The following is a 22,928-nucleotide window of genomic DNA, read 5'->3' on the forward strand; positions in this document are numbered from 1 at the left end:
GCAAGAATCATTTAGCAAAGCTGGATATTCTATGAAAAAATTCACTGTTCAACAAACAGATGAAAAATTTTGAAGGTTTTTTTTTCGTTTATAAAAAGTGATTGAATTATCCAACATTCTGCTGTAAAACATTACTTCAAAAAATGTTAATTCCTGAAATGAATGATTTCAAGTATTGAAAAAAAAGTCACATTGATGCATGTTTTAATCGAAAATATCTATTGGAATTTAAAGTCATTTATTATCAGGATTATGAAATCACCATAATTGCAATCTTATTTACATTAGTGAAATTTCTTATCATAAAATTTGTATTCATATTTTTCAATTGTTCTCGTTCAATACGATAGATGGCAGCACAACCTGTCATAACATTAACCTGTCATGAAGTTAACATCAGCTGTATATTAACTAAACACCTCACACTCTCATTAATCTCTAGCTGTAACCAAATAATAATAATAATAAAGTACTTATTTAAATAGGAAGATAGAAAATAAGTAATGTAAAAATATGAAATTACATAATGTTGATAAATATTAAAAAGAATTACACAAAGAGTTTTCATAATAATATTATTTTTAAAAGTCTTCCGATGGGTTGATAAACAGTCCCATTCACGTGTATCTTAAATGTTCTGATTCATTTTTTAAGAAGTGTGTATATTGAGAAATAATAACATGAAGTTCTAATTTAAGAAACTCGTGCGATCCCATGGCCAATTGAGTTTAAAACCTATTTTGAATTTGCATCTTTTATATACAGTGCATTCTTTATTTATTTGTTTGTTTTTTATCTACCTTATTATATTTTATACCAACTTTTATTCATTTTAACTTGTTTATATTTCTTTTTCAGCTTTACTGTCCACTTCGGCGACATGGGTTCGCAGATTCCAGTATGGATTGACCAAAGAGTAATCTGGCTTACGGGGGTTAAGCGACAGACCACCTGTGATGATCTCATTAAAGCTATACTTCAATGTAGCGATGGTCTTAAGTATTCTGTTCAAGAGCGGGATTTTAGACACTTCGCTATCGTCGAGAGGTGGAGACAGGTGGAGCGTCCATTACCTCGAAGGGCAAAGATATTAAAAGTGTGGAAAGCTTGGGGAGAAGAACAAAGAAACGTACGTCTTCTAATGAAAAAGGTCAACCGATACGTTCGTTTCGATAAGTTCAAGACGAGAAGAACTCGATTAAAAAATATGCAGTCAAGCAATGGAGAACCTTCTAAATTCCACCAGGCGCCATCTGTCAGGTCAACTGGATCTACTTATAATCAGGCCGACATTCCTCAACTGAAAAGAATTGTCAATTCTCAAAAAAAGATAATCACCCATCAGATGGAGCTGATTCTTAAAAAGAACGAAGAAATCGAGCACCACGAGACCCGCATCCATGAAATGAGAACCAGACAAATCGGTGAAAATTACTTGCAGGAAACTTATCTGTGTAGCGATCGCGAAGATGGCAGCGACTACACTGTTAGCGGAAGTTCGGCGATTTCTGAAGAGTCTCTGAAAGAGTTGCTTCAAATTTATGAAAATCTTCTGGAGCTTAACGTAAAAATTGAGAAAGAGGAAGAACACCTCAAACATTTGCAGACCCTTTTAAGGTATTCGGTAGCCGAAAACACTCAAAAAGGAAATACTAAGACTTTTAAACGTCTATCGGTCGACATGCACTTTGATCCGAATAACAAACTAGAAGAATGCGTGGAAAATCTGAAAGCTTGCATTAAGAAAACGATAGCTTTGAACGAAAAGCAAGAAGCTATTATTGAAGAAAACCAAAGAACTTTACTTCAGTGCAATAAAAATTTAGAAACCAAAGGACGCTACATAGATGATCTGCTGAGAGAATTGGAAGAAACAGAAAAACAGGCGTTTGCTATTCAAGAAAAGTACAATTCTAAGACCAGTCCAACAATGTCATATTTTAGCAATAGAACTGAAAATATTTATGGTAGCACCAGGAAAAAATCTCCACTGTTGTGGAGGAGGGCCCTCTCCACTACGGCTCTTGATACACTTGTATAAAGAAATATCATTATTCCAATCCCCTATATTAGGTGGCCTGTCCGATATTTGAACCTAGTTATGACGTTATGTGATATGAATCGCTAATTTTGAAGATCTAGTCTGATAAAACTAATCTATATGTTTTTAGTGGAATTAGAAAAATAAGGTATTTAAGCTTGCTTTCTTTTTCTTATTTATTTCAAATGAAGAGGAAATATTTATTGCATAAAAAAGTAAGTTAATGAAAGAAAGCTTAGATACTTGGCTTAAGTACTTGGTTATTACAATAAGGAATTTTTTTGAGACGATGAAAATGATAATTGAAATACTGACAACAGTATAAACCTTCTCGGAGTCTCCACCTCTGCGAATTTATGTTTACTAAATATAGTACTGACTCTAATAAGTTGCAATTTATTTTAGTTGATATTTAAAGACTATAATTAGCGAATAATAATCCAGATACCTTTTTAATTCATTTGTCAGGTTAACGTTCTGTCTAATTATAAAAAGGATTTTGTTCATTGTAATACATATTTTTCTGTAGACTTTGTACAATAATTGAAAAAGTAAGATTCAATTTTAATACTCGAAAGGCTTTGTAAAATATTCTTGAAGTGTATTTGAGAGCTCACACTTTAATATTGTGATTACAGCAAAGTAATATACTAATCATAAAAGTTTATTGTATTAAACGTATAAAATTATTACAGTGAGTAGTATTTGTTTTGCGCAAAAAATTCAATTTAATATAGTATATTTTAAAGGATTATATATAATTTTTACCATATAAAGGTCTGTCTGTAAAACGCATAGACACAATTTGATTACCGAATCATAGATTTTACCTATGGAGATATTTGCTTCACATCCTATATGAACAAGGAGCGTGCAAGTAATAATAACTTGGTAATGATTAAAAGACAGTTGATAAGATTTAAGCCTAATTGAATCCTATTTAAACTGTAGAAACAATACCCTCTGTATATATGTTGCAATGTACAAAAGAAAACAAAAACAGCCAAAGGAGATTTAATAATAAAAATGATACTTTTAATTCTGTTATTTCTCACTTTATGGGTCTGATTTAACGCATACTTTTACACATTCTAGATCAGTGGTCGCCAAAGGGGTCGATATCGACCCCCTGGGGTCGATATGTTATTGTTAGGGGTTGATTCGGGCTCAGGGGTCGATTGGGGGTCGACAGAAAAATATAAGACATCGTTGTATGGGTAATATTTAATTCGGTTAACTTGGATTACCTTCACGACAAAAGACGTGGAGGTAATGACAACGCAATTAAGAGTGAATCGTGGGATCAGTATCTCCATCTTACAGGTCCTATTCATGGACCTGTAAGATGGAGTAAGGTCATGAAAATAGATGGTGGATGTTGGTGGACGGATGGTGGACGGATGTTGGTGGTTCCTGCCGGCCGGCGCAGTGGGAGCGAGATTGCAACACGTGCGTGGTTCTCATTTACTGATACTTACAAGTATACGATCCCAGTCTCATTTTTGCGCATCGACATACAAGTGAGCGTTAATGTTCTAAAATTCATCAACGTACATATTATAATTCAATCGTTATTCATTCACGAACTAAACTTCTCTATGTTGAAGAGTTGAGCAGCGCTGGTAGTAATACCAGTGATATTAATACCGGTAGTTTATTAATATCACTAGTAATACCACTGATATTACTAGTGATAGTAATAGTAGTAGTAATAGTAATATAATAATATATACTATATTATACATACAATAAACACTGTAACTATAAAATAAACAATCTAAAAACTCACATAAGCGTCTTTTTTTGCTTGTCCTATTATAATTACGTAATAGTAAAATATAGGGGGTCGATAACAAGTCAAGAAACTCTTGAAGGGGTCGACGGGCAAATAACTTTGGTGACCCCTGTTCTAGATGCTTTGTCTCTGCAATTACATATTTCTAGAAATAATAATGAGACATATTTTATTTTTAGTAAGGACTGTGTAAATGACGTTCGAATCGACAGCGCTAAGTCGCACGAAGAAACATTGTTTAAGTTCGATTCTAGAGGAACTTTCCTAAGCCTCTCGTTGACCAGTTGCGAAGTTTGTCGATCTCTGGCATGGATAAGAAACCCGAACACTGAGATTTTTAATCCCTCAAAACAAAATAGACCGTAGAACTCTATGTTAAAAAAATAATTATAATATAGAGTTAAGCTTAGGGACCACGAGATGGCGGGATTTATCTGCGGTATTCTCTTCCCAGGCACCAATTAAAATCATTGAGAGTCATGAGACAGCTATCTGTAATTATCTAAGGATGGAGATTAATTGCCCTCCAGTTTTCAAAAATCTTATAGCTAAACCTACTCCTTTTCAGAATAAAAAGTCTTTAGCAGATTTAATTTAATTTATTTTACGTATAATCATAATTCACTATTTATATAGCTTATGATTATTTCCTAAAATTCTCTAAATACAGCAGATATTTTAAATCATTACCATAAAATAAAAAGTGTATGGAACTAAATAGCATAAACAGTTTCATCTACTAAATGAATTCCCACGAATAGTTTCAAATAATAAAATTAATACCAATTGCCTAGCAGTATAAGAAATGTGAAAACCAACTGCGTTATATGCATGCAGTCTTTTGGCATAATGTTTTTTTTAATTTATTTCATATAAAATACACTCGCATATTGATTTTTTATATAGGAAGATGAATGTCATTTGTTGTGTCTTAATTACACTTTTGAGATGTCTTCATTAATATAACAACGTTCACATATTTTTTTCGCAATTAATCCCTCAATTAATACAATGATTTCCACTTAAGTCGTTGTCATTAGAGGCAGAATAATCCCGCCATGGACATTATAATCACTGTTTGACAAGCGTCCGGATATGCGGTTTGCGTATTTGTCTAATCTTCCCACGGATTAAAGATAATAATAGATCGTAATTTATTTCAATTCATCACAGCCGAATCGGAACACTGGTCTTTGTGGTTGGCGTAAGAAGTTTGTTGTAAAGAAAGAAACTTGTTTATCCTTTAATCCCACTTGGCGTCAAACTTGACAAATCGTCTTCTCACGCTCCCTTAAGAAACGCGAACATTACAAAGAGGAATAAAAAAAGTAGTAGGAGAAATATATTTTCTCTTCAGATCTCTTGTTTCGTATTCTAGATGTTGTTTCTTAAGAAGTGTATCTCGTGCTTAGAAAAAAATTGTTTCTCTAATTGCATACGAATTAAAACTATCGATTCCAAAGATTAGGTTTAAGATAAAGAAATCTCTGCAGCTTTGAATGACACTTAATAATATGAATTGCACTTTCAGACAGAAGCTTGTAAACCTGTTGCACCTATCATAAGGTTAGTCTAATGAATAGATAATCTAAGAACTTCATTTACAGACTTAATCGTGCGCTTTTGTTTTTTTTAATTAGCCACTTTATGCCAATAATAAGCAAGGTAGCAGTGTCACACCGCACGGTGAAAATTATGTATTAAAAACTTACGTGTATATACTGATACGCACTCAGACAATGCAGAATTATACCTTACAAATTATGTAAGAAGATACTCAAATTTATAAATAAAAATAAAATAAACGCTTTGCTCAAACTGATTTAGAATTTACTTACAATTTCCTAAAAGTCAGGACCTTGGAGATTGCTTGGTTCAGATTTGGTGGTTAATTTAAAATCAGAAAATGACAAACGTTTTGCGACATTTTGATAACAGCAAAGAGTTTTGTCAAAAGAATTTATTAATGAGAAGACAGTTCAACTTTTTTTAATGGTTGAATATAAACTGTAAAAGTGTTTTCATCAGAAACCTTCTTTAATTGAAATGTATAGGAGTGCAGTAATACTAACAAGAACCTGCTCATCACTCATGCATTGTTTTAATTAATGAAGAAATCACTTACTTCTGAAGATCTAGAACGATTTGAATATCATATAGTAACTGAGAAATTTAAATATTTTTATGGGTGGAGAGCCTAAGTCTACGGTAACGTGTTACTACTTCAGACTTTCAATAAGCAGGATGGTGATCTCACAAGGGAAATAGAATTCATCTACCATCTAAGGACATTCACATCACGTTCTCTCGTGTCAACGACCTGCTGGCTGAAGAAGTGGATACGCTGTTTACTCGAGCAACGGAAATGCCTGGATATGCTCTATGTATGATGAATAGGAAGTGCAGTTTCAGACGGTATTGGAGCCTCATCAGCTTGGGAAACAAATTTCTTCTCAGAGAGAATGTATCCACACTACTATAGTCGCCTTCAATTGAAATGATTGGAGTTAGACTACGCTAATTCCATTATTTCTGGAGCTTTTAGAAACTTTTGCTATCAAGCTCTTATTTTCCTTATTTTTTCATCAACTGGATGATAACTGTAGTTACCTGTACACATTCATTTTTGTAGAAAAATGTATGAGTTCGTATATTATAGGAAAGAACAAATAATTGACCCTAAACCACTCATCCTTTTCAAGGCAGTCTCAAATTTATTGAGAACGATAAGTGGTTTGGACATCCCCACCTAGTTATGGTAATTGTAACATGTCTAATAAAATTCTCTTGGGTCCATCACTTAGTCTTGCCAAATTCTCAAAGATGATCGGAATTTGCTTCTCGATCTTGTATTCTCTCTCTCTCTCTCTCTCTCTCATGATTCACTACAATTAGGATCTGTTTTGTACGTGTACCTTTTGGACAGGTATACTGATGCACGCACGCATGTTGTCTGTTAAACATACATCCACCTTTCCTCCAATGTCTTTTTAAGCCTGTACAGGAATTCCAGCGGATTCTGTGCATCCATTTATTCAAATACATATCCACCTAACTACTTTTTTCCCTCTCGTCCTTAATTCTATATACCTGCGTCTTCTCAAACACTGTTTGCTGGTGGTACTCGATCCACCGTAGCTGAATTGGTAATGGTGACATCCGTTGATTGGGAAGAACTGAGTTCGGATTCTCCTCTTCCGGAAGATCCTCTATAAGACAGTTCAGCTGAGACTGTGATAATCACTCTTATTTTAAGATAACAGGGTTTTTTCTCTTCCCTAAACGGGTTTTCGTTCAGTAAAATTGATTAATCCACAATTAAAGGACTTAATACACTGTTTACTGATTAACAAATCACGTAAATATATAATACAGTGATGTGAAAAAAATGCTTCAAAGAATTAAAACTTGCTGTGAGTTCGTTTCTTGATATCATCAGCGGAATTAATTATTGTATTATATTGTACTGGGTTAAATTTATATAGAACCGAAGGACAACACAAATGATGTGCATAATTAATTTGGTAGTTCGAGACAAAAAAAAAAAGAAAATCATGAATGGTTTTAATTTTATTAATTTCATTTTATACGAAATGAATAATTATACAAACAGAAATTATTAACGCAATACATTCTGTTTCATCCAGCTTCTTAATGATATCGTAGAATTCGATAATCATGTTTAAAGCATTTAACTGCTTCCGATGTTCCGAAATTGTTTTGATTGAATTTCCGAGGTATCTAATTTCGTTCATTACTAAGAGCTCTGTTGAAATTGGGATTTTCGGACACAAACGTGAATGTTTCTGTCAGATGGAAAAATCTTCATCATGTGTAGTAACTAATGCTAATATATTCGCATAGTTAAATCTCTCTTTAATAAATTTTAATCTCTTATTAATAGCAACGTGTCTGTGCACTCAATGTACGACTTCTTATTATAAAGAATGCCCTATCTTTCTGTCTTTGACGCATTCTCATCCAATCGATTGTTTTCTCTTTAAACCTTACTCACACAAGACATAATAGGATTCTCAACAAGACAAACGACCATTGGATTTAATCCAATACACGGAGCGAAATCAGGGAATTTAATCGAATTAAGATATCGCTTTTCATCCTTATCATTCTCTCAGCTCATTCTAAAGCCTGGGTATCCGGCGCATCTACACGTAATCCACTTTACTGGTGTCCTACCCAATAGAGCATTATTTAGTCATTCCTTTTTTTTTTTTTTACATGTTATGGGATAACCATCTTACACTCGAGTGTTGGCGGACTTTTTCTTAACAATTTGTTTCACAGCAGTGGCACGGCACCCTGGGGGGAGTTAATCTTTACCTACCTTTGCCACGGTGCGCAACAAGTCGCCGCAGAAAACCCGCTAGGAATATTTGTTTTCATTTGGCCCGTCGGATGAAGACGTGGGTTTGATGTATATGAGAGAGTTCGAGTCACGTGACGATACGTTAGGCAGCTGGAGGTATATAGGTACATCCATCTAACCAGTATCCTTAGAGGCTGGAGAACAGATATACAGTATCGTTACTAAAAGGAAGACTATCACATTTGCCGAAAACGGACTGACACTGTTATTATACAGTACGTGGAAAATATTTGCTTTATCCTTCAGTAGACTTTCAATAAGTTTCCACCAATATTCACTTCTCCCCTAGCGTCGGAATCATGGCCATCAACCGGAATTCGGCTGAGAAATATCTCTGTGGAATTGTTATCATTATTCTATGCATCTCCTGTCAAGGTGAGTATTAGGAGGGATATCACATTGGATCGTTTATTTTGTTAGCATTAATCTTTAATGTCATTATACGCTTTTCAGTTTTGAAACACTTTTAAAAAAATGCCAGAAGCTTTTGCTCGCGGCATGTATTGCTTAGTAGCGGTCAACATATCCATCCATGACCATGCAAAAATTATTTGCATTTAAATGCTGTTAATAAGTATTTCTGATCTCAAAATTCTGACGCCTAAATGACAATTGCTTCAATAGGTATTTGAATAAATTAGTTAAGTAGGTTTAAAGCATTAATTTGATCAATATAAAAGTAGCAAACGGAATAAATACGTGAATACTTGAAGGCATATAGTAAATTCTAAAACAGTATAATGCTAACGGGAATTAATTACAACTCACGAAATATTATCGTTACAATTACATTTAAGATATAATTTTAACAACATATTAACATACCGATCTGCAGTTTGTTAGTATATTATTACGAAAGTATAAAATATTCAAAATATCTAATTTTACTTATAACACTATTAATTAATATGGAACTGCTGTAAAAATAATATAAAATATTCATATGAGGTTATTTACTTGCTAATTAGAAAGTATCTAAATTAAATACTTTGATTATTCATTTTGCTAAAAATATAAAATATTCTATACAATAAAATAGATCCAACGCTAAATTAGAAAACAAGTAACGTATAAAATAAGAATTCCATAAGTTAGAATGCATTCCTTGGAGTATGGTCTAATGAACTGTTCGGAATTATAATTTATTTAAACTAAACACAGGATTATAAGTTAGAAGTTTAATTGTTAAAACCAACTCTGTAAGTTAGAAGTTAGACCCATCGCTATAAGTTAAGAGTTTAGAAGTCAAAAAGCTATGTTAGAACGACTTCCGTACAGTATATTTGTCAAGTACACTCTAATGAACTTTTCAATACTATACTATATGTAAAAAGTTGTATGAAAAGTTTTTTTATAATAAAAACCTTTTCATTACATGTAACATTTCTTAATTCGTCATTTAAAAGTTCTCTCGTATTTGGTAAATCACTACGTTTTAAAATTCTTTCACACTTAGTTAAACAGCAAATTTTTTGAAGATGCAATGTCACCAAGCGGCTGACCTAGATGAACATTATTGCGAATCCACGAGTTCTCTGAAGAGAACTGATGGATTCACAATAGGTTATTGGAAATAATAGAAAATATTTCCCTATACATTTTATATCTGTTGTACAAAATATGTAGTAAATTCCAGGAAAAAAACAGCCTATCATCGGGGCTACTTCTGAAGTGCAAATAATGAGAAGAGAGATGCAATTAGGAGGAAAAGCGATTTTAGTATCCAGAACATCATCGTCCATAGTATTAGTTTTGTTATGGTAAAGTAATTTGTCATAATCCCAATTAAAATGGAAATGAACCAGATTTTATTTAGAAGGCTTTTAAATAATGAATTTTATTAGAATTATTTCTGTACTTCCATTATTTACATCCTATATCAAACTTTAGCTCTCCAGCAAATGCTTCAAGGTAGCCCACAATAAAGATAAAATATACCACAGTTGACTGATAAACAAAAGTGTTAACAAAAATTCATAAAAAAGTAGAAGTTAAATATTAACAAAATCCAAAAAATTACAGAAATAAATAAATTAACAAAAGTGGGAAAATGAGGGACCAGAAATCTCATCTTCTAATACTCGCGCTAAATTATCCCAATTTCTACCTACTACCGTCGCAATCCATTATATATCGTAATTATTTTATTGTTCAGTTTGAACATATCCATATATAAAATATCTACATATCAAAAATAGTAGATGTGTAATGTTTGTACCCGGAACCTTGTTCCGGTAACTAAAGAATTCTTTAATTCAAGTTTAATACAAACGTATCTTAAAAAACGTTTATTTTATTTATTTATTTGCTCTAATGGCAAATTCTTTATTTACTTTCAAAAATTGTGATTCGAAGTGTACCAAAGAAGCCATAACAGCCGATAATTCTCCTATTATTTATTTATCATGTTAACATGAGAATTAGCTTATGAAGAAGACAGACTAATTTGTAGATCGATTCACATTTTTTATCCTCACTGGATCCTTTTTAAAAATAATGAAGAATTCGTTTCCAGGTAACTTTTACGTGAACAGCTGTTCCACAAATGGTCGTCCTCGTTTATATTACTCCTCTCTTAGCAAAAGCAAATAAACTGTGGAAAAAAACGTAAGTTGTGGTTTAGTTTAGGTAAGGCACAAAGTTTTGAGAAAATGTATGTTCTTTGATTATCCGTTCAGGGTATCCACACCGAATTCTGAATTACAAACCTTTACGCAGATGTGCGCAAACATCACTTACGCATCGTATACCAAATACTTAGTCACGTGCGTAACCATATAACCAACTATTTAAGTATACGGCTGGTCAGTCATTTTTGAATCACCATGGTAAAATAAAGGATCTTTCGGAGTTTGATAAAGGGCTTATTGTTGGTGCCCATCTGGCTGGAGCGAGCCACGATTTTGAAAAACAGCAGAGCAGACTAGTTTCTCAAAAAAGTGAGATATCCTGGGTGTGTAATCAGTGGAAAAATAAATCACATTGTTTTTCTAAGAGGCCTAACTGTGATCCTAAGACATTCTGTCAGGAAGGAGATCGCTGTCGTCTGAGATGGCTTGTACAAACAAATAGAACTTCCTGTGCGCAGCAATTGACCGAAACATTTAATGAAGGCTGTTCTGAACCCATAACTCTGTGCAGGGAATTGAAGAGGATCGGTGTTGTCAGTCTCAATCGCAGGTCGAACAAGGTATTAAATAAATTTTTTTAATTCAGTGGTCGGTATGTGTAAAAGGTTATCTGTTTTTCCTGAAACTTTATACTTTTATATTCAAATTTCTTCAAAAAACTTACTGTCCCTAAGGAAACTTACGTAATTTTAATACTCAAATATTTCTGTAATCTATTATTTCTGTCAATCACAGTGTGTGTCCATTAATCACTTTGTTGATATGTTTGTTGGGAGGAAACTATCATTTTTTTTCATTAACATCAGAGTTTTACAGAAACTCTGATGTTAATGCTAAAAGAGTAAATTTGAAGCAAAGATTCTGCTAATGCATTATAAAATGAATTGAAATCAAGTTATTTGAATTGTATTTCATGGTATAACAATGTAGCAAATGCTTATTTTCTTCTCATAGAAGGAGCATTATTTATGCATGCACTTATGCATACAATTACACAAATGAAGCTTGGCTTTCCGACATTTATCTATACAAATATTAAGAACGTCAATTCCACGTGTGCTCATCTCATTGTCTTCTTATGGGAGTAGCTAAACTTAGTAGATCCTCATAATATTTAAAATCTAAAGTTATAACCAAATATAAAATAAAACTTATGCTGAGTCAGTAATATCAGAGGATTCATCTAGGGCAATCGAAAAATAATTATCTTCATTTTGGCAAAATTTTTGATGGTATTCAGTGACACTGATAGCTAATTCATGTTGTCATTTGGTTATTGAACAATGAATAAAGATGAAAAGCCAACCATAGAACAATGAATAGATAGATAATAACGGTTGATTTTTCAACATTGTACTTCAAAAATAACAATTTTTTAATATAATCAATTAAAATATACATCTTTTAAGAATGTATAATTTATAAACGATGAAGATACATAATTAACAAAATATGTGAAAATCCCTCGCCAAACGTCTCAAAAAGCCGTAGATTCCCCCATCCCAGTGCAACCATTTAGCCAAGCAAGTAGTTAGAAATTATAAAAGAGAGTAAAAATATTTGCAGAATGATTATGAATTTTGGTATTATGTGGGAAAATTCCGAAACTTTGGAAGTCAAGAAAAACATTTTAACTTAATACCGACAAAATGCTTTTGGATCCTCTAATTCCAGATGAAATGCGGCATTTTGAATGGATTACAAAAACGGTAGAGTATCTTGAATCATTAAATTATTTTTATCGTATCATTATATGATATGTAACACATATCTTCGTATTAAATAACCTGTCTGGGTTCGTTTTTATTGGATTCCAGTCTTAGAGATGGGATTTTCCCCTTATTCCTGTCTTTCTTCAATGATCGGAGCAACACGATATATCAAAGACTTTCGAATAGAAGCACTTTAGAATCGGATAAAGGTTAATCAATAAAAAGTATCAGTCCTGTGTGTTCTTTATATTTGATTTCACACGTGCAGCTTTGAAATATCGCTTATTTCAAGCCAAACATCTCTGTTATATTGCAAATATAGTGTAATACTCAAGAGTACAGCGAATAACAATCTAAACTAGACTAGTCAGAATGATTAAAATACACATTAGATCAGCAATGTGGATTAAAGGGGGTATCTATACGAAACTATAACTAAACGAGAAGACAGAGATGGACCAGGAATTCAGGCCAATAATTTCAGATGACCTGCAAGATAGGATGCGGAAAAAAAGGCAGCGAGTTTTATAGAAATCACTCAATGAGAAAACATTTAAAAATAACGAATAACAACAAAAACGCATAGTATTATATAAGAAAGATTATATAATTTATCTAAGGATATTTGATCATTGACAGTTTGTATCATATTATAACCAAAGTTGCTATCATTTATCCGTTTTGTTATTCAAATAAATGCTCTATTTCTTTGTCCATTTGAGTTTTCTGCTATTATGTAAATGCATTGAATTATATTGTTATCACAATTAATTTTAGCTTTGCAATTTTGATATACATTAGGTTTATACATATTAGGGCATTCTATGTTTTCTTCACGATCCATAAAAATGCATATCAATACATAAATAAGTTTAAGAATAGCTATTTCTCTTATTCTTTTGAAATATTAAATGTTTCCAAAAGAGAAAGTACGTGATGTCGTTCAAACGCTGGGTTTGAACGCAGATGCTTTCCGATATTTATTCCGTGCAAGATTATTATTAATACATTCTAAAATTCCATCACTATGATTGTTTCTCGTTGTATTTGCGTTTATTCAATTTTCGATATTGAAGGATACGCGTTCTGTTCATATCTATTATAATAGATGTCTGTATCAATAAATATATCGGGAAAAGTATGACACTACATAAGTAAGAATATACAGTATTAGGATATGTATTGCACATTGAAATATAACGATGAGAAATAAGATCTCTTGTCTTAAGAAGATTTTACGAAAATAAATACTCCTAACAACAACAAAGCCAGTTATTTATATCTATATATATAATACGATCTCAGGTTTTGTGACGTAGTGAAATTATGTAAAAGATGACTCTTCTGGAATGCACAGTTTACCATATATTATTCAAAAATACTGCTTAATAATGAGATATCCTATACTCTTGGATTTTCTAGTATGATATAAGTATTTTTTTCCTTTTCTTTTTTTTTTTCGTAAAAAAAGCAAAGTGGCGTTTTCTTTTTCTTTCATTCTTTTTTGAGAAAGTATACGTCTAAAAGTATAACACTAACTTAGAAATTAAACAGTTAAAATATTTAGTATATAAAAACAAAATTTTTATACGTGCATCCCACTTGTGTAAATAAAGTCGTATTAAATTTGCGAAACAGAATCCCAACCCGCAATCTTTCTCCCTCTGTATGTGTGTCTTTCTTCTCTGCAATCTGAATTTGTTTTTCTCCATTTCTGTTCGACGTTCGTTTTTTTTTTTTTTTCAGAATAATATTCCATTTGGGTTATTTTCTTGGAAACTAACCTTTCAGATGGAAAATGACTGTCTTTATTCATCAATTTATCAATAAAACACGATATTGCTTTGAGTAGCATTCCTCTCAATCTATATTTAGATGCTTTTTAGATCTTCTTTCTGCATCAAATTCTTTAAGAAATAGTTCTCATTTTTCACAATTCAAAGACTTCAAGTTTCTTCGCGATTCTCTCTCTGTTTCCATTTCTTTCTGTCTGCATTGACATTTTTAAAAGTGATTCATTATCCATCAGCTTATACCGCATTTTGCTTTAGATTTAAAAATATATATTACGACAGTGTTGGACTAAAAACTACTTATGCTTTTATTACACCAAATTAAAATAATAATAATAATAATAATAATAATAATAATAATAATAATAATAATAATAATAATAATAAGTATTATTATTATTATTATTATTATTATTACATTATAAGACTGATGATAAGATTTTTGAATATTAATCGAATATGTCCTTCAATTGCATTTCATTTGTTTTTGAGAAAGAAAGAAAGAAAAAGCTATTGTTTAATTGAAATACTCTGCACACCAACTAATTATGAATTTTTCGGAGTAGAATAAGAGTTTTTTTTTTCTTTATCTGTTGACTATTTGCACACATTTTTATGTAACGTGTGGTTGCCAGCTACGTAAGGTTATAAACTTATAGTACATTTTGTACCATTGTTAGGGTAAGGATTTTTTTTTTCATTTTTATCAATGTGTGTGTGTGTGCCGGTTTGCCTGCTTTGCGGGATGAAAAACCTCAGGATTAACTAGGGAAAAAACCCACAAAATGTCCACATCCACTTCAGATCTCCAATAAGCGGGACGGTTGTCTTACACTGGATATTACTAAAGTCGACTTCTTCATTCATGTGTGGTAACACTTAAAGCAAATTAAAAATCCATAAAAATACTGTGCCATTATAATAACAGACTTGTAAACTGAAATTAAGTTTGAATGTCGTTGTAATCCGTTCTATAGTTCTGTAAATGAAGATAATAATGTAAATGAGAGAGTAGGAATTTACGCGTACGCCAGTATCTAATGGCCAGGTAGACTATAACTGAGGTTATTGTTGATGTGAGAAGGGACTACGACAATTTTTTTGGATTCAACTATGCACCATTCCACTTCATCGTGACAAATATAAACGTTTGATGTTGCGTTCCAATCTACTCCTTGTTGGCGGCCTTCATCGTTTGTGTTCACTGAAAAGACGTGACTTGAGAGTGTGCTTGCTCTGATTCCGTTGAATGAAATGTCTCTCTGATGTTGATCTAGCCTTAGGAGGATTGACTTCTCAGTCTGGCCATAGTAGGGCCTCCCACAATCACATATTATTTTATATACACCGAAGATCGTTATGAGCTTGTTTTGGGTGGCTTAGAACTGACCTTAGTTTTGGAAGAGTTGAAAAACACGTTTTTATATTAAATGTTTTCAAAAGTATTCCTAGTTTCCGGGAGAGCGAGTGATGCAAGGTAAAGAAATATAACCCTTGGGGTTGTTACGGATCTCTCTGTTGTTTCGAGGGCACTGGTATAGTTGTCTCTTAATGTTTTTGGAAGAGTATCCATTATTTAAGAAAGTTCTTTCTAGATATTTTAGTTCATTTTTTAGTTTTTTCTTCATCGGACAATACTGAGCGAGCACGGTGAGCCAATATGTAAATGATACCTACCTTTTGTGCAGGATAGTGATGTGAGGATGCATGTAGGTATCTATCCGTGTGTATGTTGATTTCCTGAGGATTGAGGTCCTTAAAGAATCAGACATCTTAGTAAGCTTCATGTCTAGAAATGAAAGAGAACCATTTTCTTCAATCTCGAGGGTAAATTTTATGTCTTGATGGAAGTTGTTTAAATGATTTAGGAAGATGTGAAGATTCTCTACACCATGCTCCCAAATAAGGAATATATCGTCCACGTAGCGGAGCCATGTTCTAAGTTTTAATGTTGCATTAGAGATGGCTTTTTCCTCTAAATCCTCGAAGAAAATGTTGACCAGTATTGGAGAGAGGGGGCTCTCCATAGCTAGTCCTTTGTTCCGTTTATAAATTTTCTCTTCGAACATAAAATACACCGAACTAATCCAGTGTGAGAAGAGAGCAAAAATCTTTTTAGAGATCTTCTTTTTTAAAATGTTGAGAACATCTTGCGTTGGAACATTTGTAAAGTGTTCCACAACATCAAAGCTCGCCATAATATCGGAATGCTTTAGCTTTATATCTTTGATTTTAGAAGGGAGGTCCGTTGAATTTTTAATGTAAGAGGAAGATTTTCCTAGTAGATCTTTTAAGGAGGATGCTAGATATTTTGATAATCTTTGTGTTGCTGAATCAATACTATCAACTATTGGCCTGAGTGGACAATTTGCGTTATGCACCTTTGTATAATATATTTTTACAAGTTATGCACATATATATTTTTGTTAATGGCCTTTTGTGGAGAAAGCAAAGATATTATTCATGGCAAGACAATGCCAGAAACACTTTTATAGCTTTATGAATTATGTTAATAATTTTGCAATACAATGCTGCAAACATTTATTGTCATAAACGAAATAGATGGATATAGATTAATAATACTTTTCTATTAAATTTAAAATGCAGCAGGTTTGGTCGCCTGATTGACTGAGGCATAAACTACCTAATATCCAACCAACAGGTTGCATGTGGAATTCCGCCAAGGGCCTGGATGTCTGTGATTATCGTTTGGTGGGAGATGAATTTCATCGACCAGTATGAGATCATCGCTCTGATTATTGAGGATCTGTAGAGACTTGGAAAAGTTTCTAGTTTGGTGTCTGTAGAACAGAGTTTCTGGAATATGCAAATTAAATAAAAATATTAAAACATATAAAAAAATTTAAATAAAATCCTTATGCCATTGTACTTAAGAGTTACATTAAAAACGTTTACAAAAAGAAAACCAGGACGTCCTCTTAAAAGATTCAACGATGACTTCCAAGGCCGGAACAGGCCACGCTAGGCCTAAATCCTTGATATGCATGATGATGATGATTATAAAAGATTACATGTTGTTTTTTTGTTATTTTATCATTTTATAATTATAGATAATTTTACAGAGTTACAACAATAACGTATAGCTGTATTTTCACTGTCTTCGAACTAGGATTAGGATTAAGATATTGTATTTACGATATTTCGATTAATTCTTTCCACATAGTCTTATCTTGCTAATTGTAGTCTGTACGTTTATTGTTCTGCTTATGATGTATGAAATGTATTAGTAAAACTTCTTTAGTTCGTGTTTTAATATTCTGAAGCAGATTAAGTATTTTAGCTTGAATGGTAAGTATTTTAAGAAAGTACAAAGTATAAGCTATTTCACGTCCTAATGGATTAAAAACACCCGTTTCTTGTGTTCTTCTTTTTCTTCCTTTTCATAGTAATATTCTATTATAATAACAGTCTTGATTAATGGGAATTAGTTATTAAAATATTCGTTTTGTTTTTTGGTTTCTTTTATTCATACCGACAGAGAGGTTTATTATGAACTTATGAGAAGTAATGTTTTCTATTTGAATTTCTGCTTCCTATTGTTCATTTTTGTTTCCTCTCCACTCCGACGCATTTAATTAGATTCGAAATGTTTATTTACCAAGGCAAGACACAGCTAACTCATTAACTAGTTTATTTATATATATTACCTTTCTATTCGAAAGAACTGTATAAAGGGTGATGCAGAACATTGCTACCATATCTTCGGTGAAACAGTCAATTACGAGATACAGTGCTTCTTTGATGGACACTTTGATAAAATCGCGACAACTTCCAAGCTGCTTAACTTGTCTTGTGTTCCTGATTTCCTGGTGGTAAGTTGTTTATTTGTGAAATAAAGTTCTTGGAATTCCTTATTTGTCCAATATTTTGTCTGAATAACTTGAGTAGACTTTTTTACAGCCAAGATTCTTCCTATATATGAGACGTACCGGAATTAGCAATCTTATGAATCCCTGAGATTCAGTATAGTCTAGAATTTTAGGGTTATGTCGTGTAATAATAGATACCGTCAGTTTTTTTAATATTCTTGTTGCATGTTTGCATTTTATTTCAGCCTTAGTTTGTTTTACATTAAAACATATTTCGTATAATTGCTTATTTTTCTTATTTACTTATTCAGTACAAGAATAGACACCAAATTTTTAACTACTTGAAACTGACTACACGCGTATTGCCTTAAATTAATAAACATTATTATTTTTTCAATGAATAAATGTCTAATTCCACAATTAAATACAATAGAAACCATGAAAGCTATTCTTCCATAATTTCATTATATTCGTATTTATATATTGGAAAATGAAGTAATTGAATATCACTTATCTAATTTATTCCAACAAAAATGGAATATTGACTAAAAATATGATTATATTTTTCAGCTGATATCACTGACAAAGAGAAAATTCAAGAATTATTATCTCGTTATTCACGTGGAGAAATATATTCGTTTGGGAACGATGACAAAATTCACAGTTTGGAAAAATTATTAGAAGCTGCAAAAGAAGCAGAATCGAAGAAATCGTCTTCAACAGTCACAGGTCTACCTGGAGATTTCTTTTCGGGAGATTCTCACGACTACTATCCTATAAAGTATGTCCTGATACCCTACAAAGCTTCTGTGTCTTCATTTACTCCACGCATTGGCAAAAAGGATTTGAGAAGGTTGAGAGAATCTTTTTTCAGCAATCATGCTAATCATTTTGTCAATCATCCATTTGAAATTCTCAAGTTCAAGAATGTCGAAGACGTCTCTTCAAATGCTCCTGCTTTGAGGAAGATATTTCGTCAGCTTATCCCCGGGTCAAGGGTTGGTCGAGCCGAAGAGAACCCAACAGTTTTGAATCTAAGAGCTGCATTCGTTCCCAGACTAGGCAAGAAACGATCTGACTTGGAGGCTCCTTATGATCACGCATCGTACACTGACGAGCTTGAAAGAAATGTATTGAGTGTACCTTCAGTCGAGCAACGTAGCGGTCGCGCTCAACACGTAATTCACCTGGATGCCGGAAGTGGTTTCACGCCAAGGCTTGGCAGGTCACTTTACCAGTCAGCAGATAAAGAAACCGAACGTTGAATCTATTTCTTTTTAATTAAAGGAGAATTAATTTACACTGATTACTCATCTTCATAGAAAACTATAGTAAAAGATCAGTTGAATGAATTCCCACTTTTGATTAGTTTTTCTCTGTATATTTGCATATTTAAGCAGTCACTTTATGTAAATGCAGACACTAATAAATCTATGGAACTGTTTTTGTTGTGGTTTATTGTTGCGTTTAAGAAGCAATAATCATGCAATGTTAGTATTCATAGGCCAAATCAAACTGTATACAAATATTATCAGGGATCACCATTGTTTGTTTAATCAAGTTAGTTTCAATTCCCACAGGCTATAGTTTAATGACATTAAATATTTCTCCTATTCCATAAAGGGTACTTGATCGTAGGGAAAGAGCCCTCACTGAGTTTACGAAAATTATAATAGATGCAGCGCATCTTCGTCTGACTGTTTTTAATATCATTGTCCACAGATAAGTGTTTTGACTTATCTGTGGACAATGTTGAGAACTTATATTTTGAGCAATGGATGACTGTTACGAAATAAGATTACCAGTTAAAGGAGAATACGCCCCTGGAGAACATGAACTTTAGATGCTCTGGCTTATCAAAGGCTACTTAGAGGTCAACTTCCAAAACACGGCGATGTAGACTTGTAGAAACAAACCGAAATCAATCCATGACACTGAACACATAAGATGACGTTCAATTTTAACGTAGAAAAAAAAAAAACGAAGACCTAAAATTTTAATTGAGAAGCTTTTTAAGAACTTCACTAAGCACATTTAAAAAATAGTATAAAGGTTTTATCCGATATAGTGATTCTTAAGATACTGTTACGAAAAAAAAAACCATTATAATAATTGAACTACATCTCAATACTAACTTGCTTAAGAAAATCAAGAAATTGTTAGGGAAATGGATATTTTCTAATTAAAAAGAGAACAACCAGGAAAGTCTTAACATACACCTACGGATAGATGGTGTATACGTAAAGAAGGAAAAAAAAATTATCTTTCTTTAAATTGATTTAAAGAAGAACAAAATAAGTTTGTACTTCTTTAAATAAATAAGAGCTAAACACGAAAGATGATAAAAAATATCTGGAAATATTTTGTTTGTTTGGAAATTAAGGTACCTGCAAGCACACTTAATATATAACCAAATAAATAAAATCACGTTATCGCGTATGTGAAACTTCAGTGGATACTTTTTGTTTATGTTTTACTTATAGTACTGATATTAACTTAACTCATACATTGTTTATGATTTTATATAAAACACATTTAAATATTTATTTAGGGAAGGCTGAAACTGTCGCTATTTCATACTCAAATACTAGTACATAATCCATTATTATTATTATTATTATTATTATTATTATTATTATTATTATTATTATTATTATTATTATTATTATTATTATTTTGTAAACATGAAATGAAATATAAAAGCTGAAATGAATTTGCAACATACAGTCATTTCTGCTTTTACGAGGAGGGTATAGGGACATATAAGGACATACGGCGATATAGAATATAAGAACATAAGTTACCTTCATAACTCTGCTACTAGTATGTTCTTTCTTGTGGTTATATGAGTTGCTTTAATATCATTTTTGTTCTGTGCTTATCAGAACTTTCCAGACTTCCTTTGTATTTGTAAAAATGGAATACATTAACTAATCAGTAGATTTTTATTATTATTTTTTTATCCCTTTGTTTCTTTCTACCAGTACAGTCACTAAATGCATCACAATAATTTAACCAGCCATAATCTTCCGGAGGAAGATCATATTGTATTTATTTAGAACTGGCCTGTTAATAAAGGTATGAGTTAATTTCAGGATACCTCAAGAATTTTCCCATCGAAAGAAATTATCTCAGATCAAATAAAGCTGGAAGCCGACCTAAACCAAAAAGCCTTTTTCATAATAAATAAATAAATAATATAAATAAATAATTAAATAAATAAATAAATAATATAAATGAATAAATAAATAACAATATTATTAATAGTAAAAACCAATAGCAAAATATTCACAAAATTAAGTTATCTTCTTGCCTCGAAAAATATTAAATGCTTAAAAATAACCACGATATATGATAATAACATAAACTAATAAAAGGCGATTTTAAGGCAATCAATGACAAATTTGATTTAGGAGTTTAAATTAAAAAAGTATCATTAGATAAAAGCTGCTTATCTCACTCGAAAATGATATTAAAAAATACATGGGTATATTTTGAAAAGAAAAATATCATGCCATTCCCCACATCATCTCTCTAGTATTCTGCAAGTAAAAATACCTAAGTCTAGCCATCTGATATTCTCTATTATCTCGTATGAATCTAATACATCTAAATATCCATCATATAAACTAATATATCACTATTATGAACCTCGAGTTTCACTATTAAAATCACCAATGACTACCTTACATACCAAAATTTTAACTTTATCATCTCGTTACAACTTAAACTCATTTTCTATAGATTCAATCGATGCCATCAAAATGATCTACCGAATACTGGAATCATTCATTCCTTACTGTAAAATTACTATAAATATAAGTAAATACATTTATAGTCATTTTAACACAGAGCAATACATGTAATTCCTTTTTCTTGCTGAATTCTTTTAGCTTATCTCCATGTAAGAATCCTCTTCCCCCACTAACTTTTGACATCTCATATTACGCCTCAAATATCAACAGTATTTTGCGTATGAGAAAGAACAAACACTTGTGAAACACTATTAGACTTATTTCACAACTTTACTACGACAAAAATTTACAATAGAATTTGAAATAGATAATTTCACCAGTTTTCTTAATTTAATCCTTACAAAATCCAATCATTATATTATTACCAAAATATATCATAAATCCACAAATATCATCAATTATCCTCACTTCCAATGATCCCCATACATCAATAAGAAATCCGCTGTCTAACACCTATTGACAATGTCTGTATTAATAAACTACATATACAAAGTGATAAACTTATTGTAAAAGCCTAAATAGAATGCACATTTTTTTTATGTAACTCCTTATTCCCTGAAAGGTTGCAAGCCTCTAGAGTATGTCACAGTTTTAGATGATTCGGAAAACTTTCTCTAGAAAACATTTTAAGCAACCTCACAACCCCATTAAGTGAGATAGTGGTTTCACACAGTGAGCCATGAAATCCTTCTTTCACCTAATCACAAGTAGGATTGTGGATATTGGTTTTATTTATTTTATTCGTATGGAGTTTCTTCCCTTTTTCTCCCCCGTCACTATTGGGACGAGTTGAGCCCCCTCATTAGGAGTTAAGTAGATCTGTGTGTTCACCGGGCTGGTTTGCCTGCTTGCGGGATGAAAAACGCCAGATAAACTGGCGGAAAAAACCCTACTACCGCGCCCAAGACCGGCTAACTTGGCTTTGGCTGAGGAAGATCCTCAAATTCCTCACGTCTTCGACGGGAATCGAACCAGGGACACTCCT

General features: G+C 32.2%; 1 protein-coding gene across 1 annotated transcript; it reads left to right on the forward strand.

The window, feature by feature from the left end:
- The first annotated feature begins 880 nt into the window (after positions 1–880).
- LOC150092778 (ras association domain-containing protein 9-like) lies at positions 881–2,041 on the forward strand. The gene has a single exon (XM_090414276.1). It carries the CDS (start codon positions 881–883, stop codon positions 2,039–2,041), a length of 1,161 nt encoding a protein of 386 aa, XP_090270402.1.
- Positions 2,042–22,928: the final 20,887 nt, after the last annotated feature.

Source organism: Typopeltis vanoorti, chromosome 25 (assembly GCF_054136105.1).
Source record: "Typopeltis vanoorti isolate ZY-2024b chromosome 25, IOZ_Tvanoo_1.0, whole genome shotgun sequence".
Taxonomy (NCBI): domain Eukaryota; kingdom Metazoa; phylum Arthropoda; class Arachnida; order Uropygi; family Thelyphonidae; genus Typopeltis; species Typopeltis vanoorti.

What these genes read in the sequence shown, in the direction of transcription:
- LOC150092778 (XM_090414276.1), top strand. Translation starts at nt 881, where the DNA reads ATGGGTTCGCAGATTCCAGTATGGATTGACCAAAGAGTAATCTGGCTT.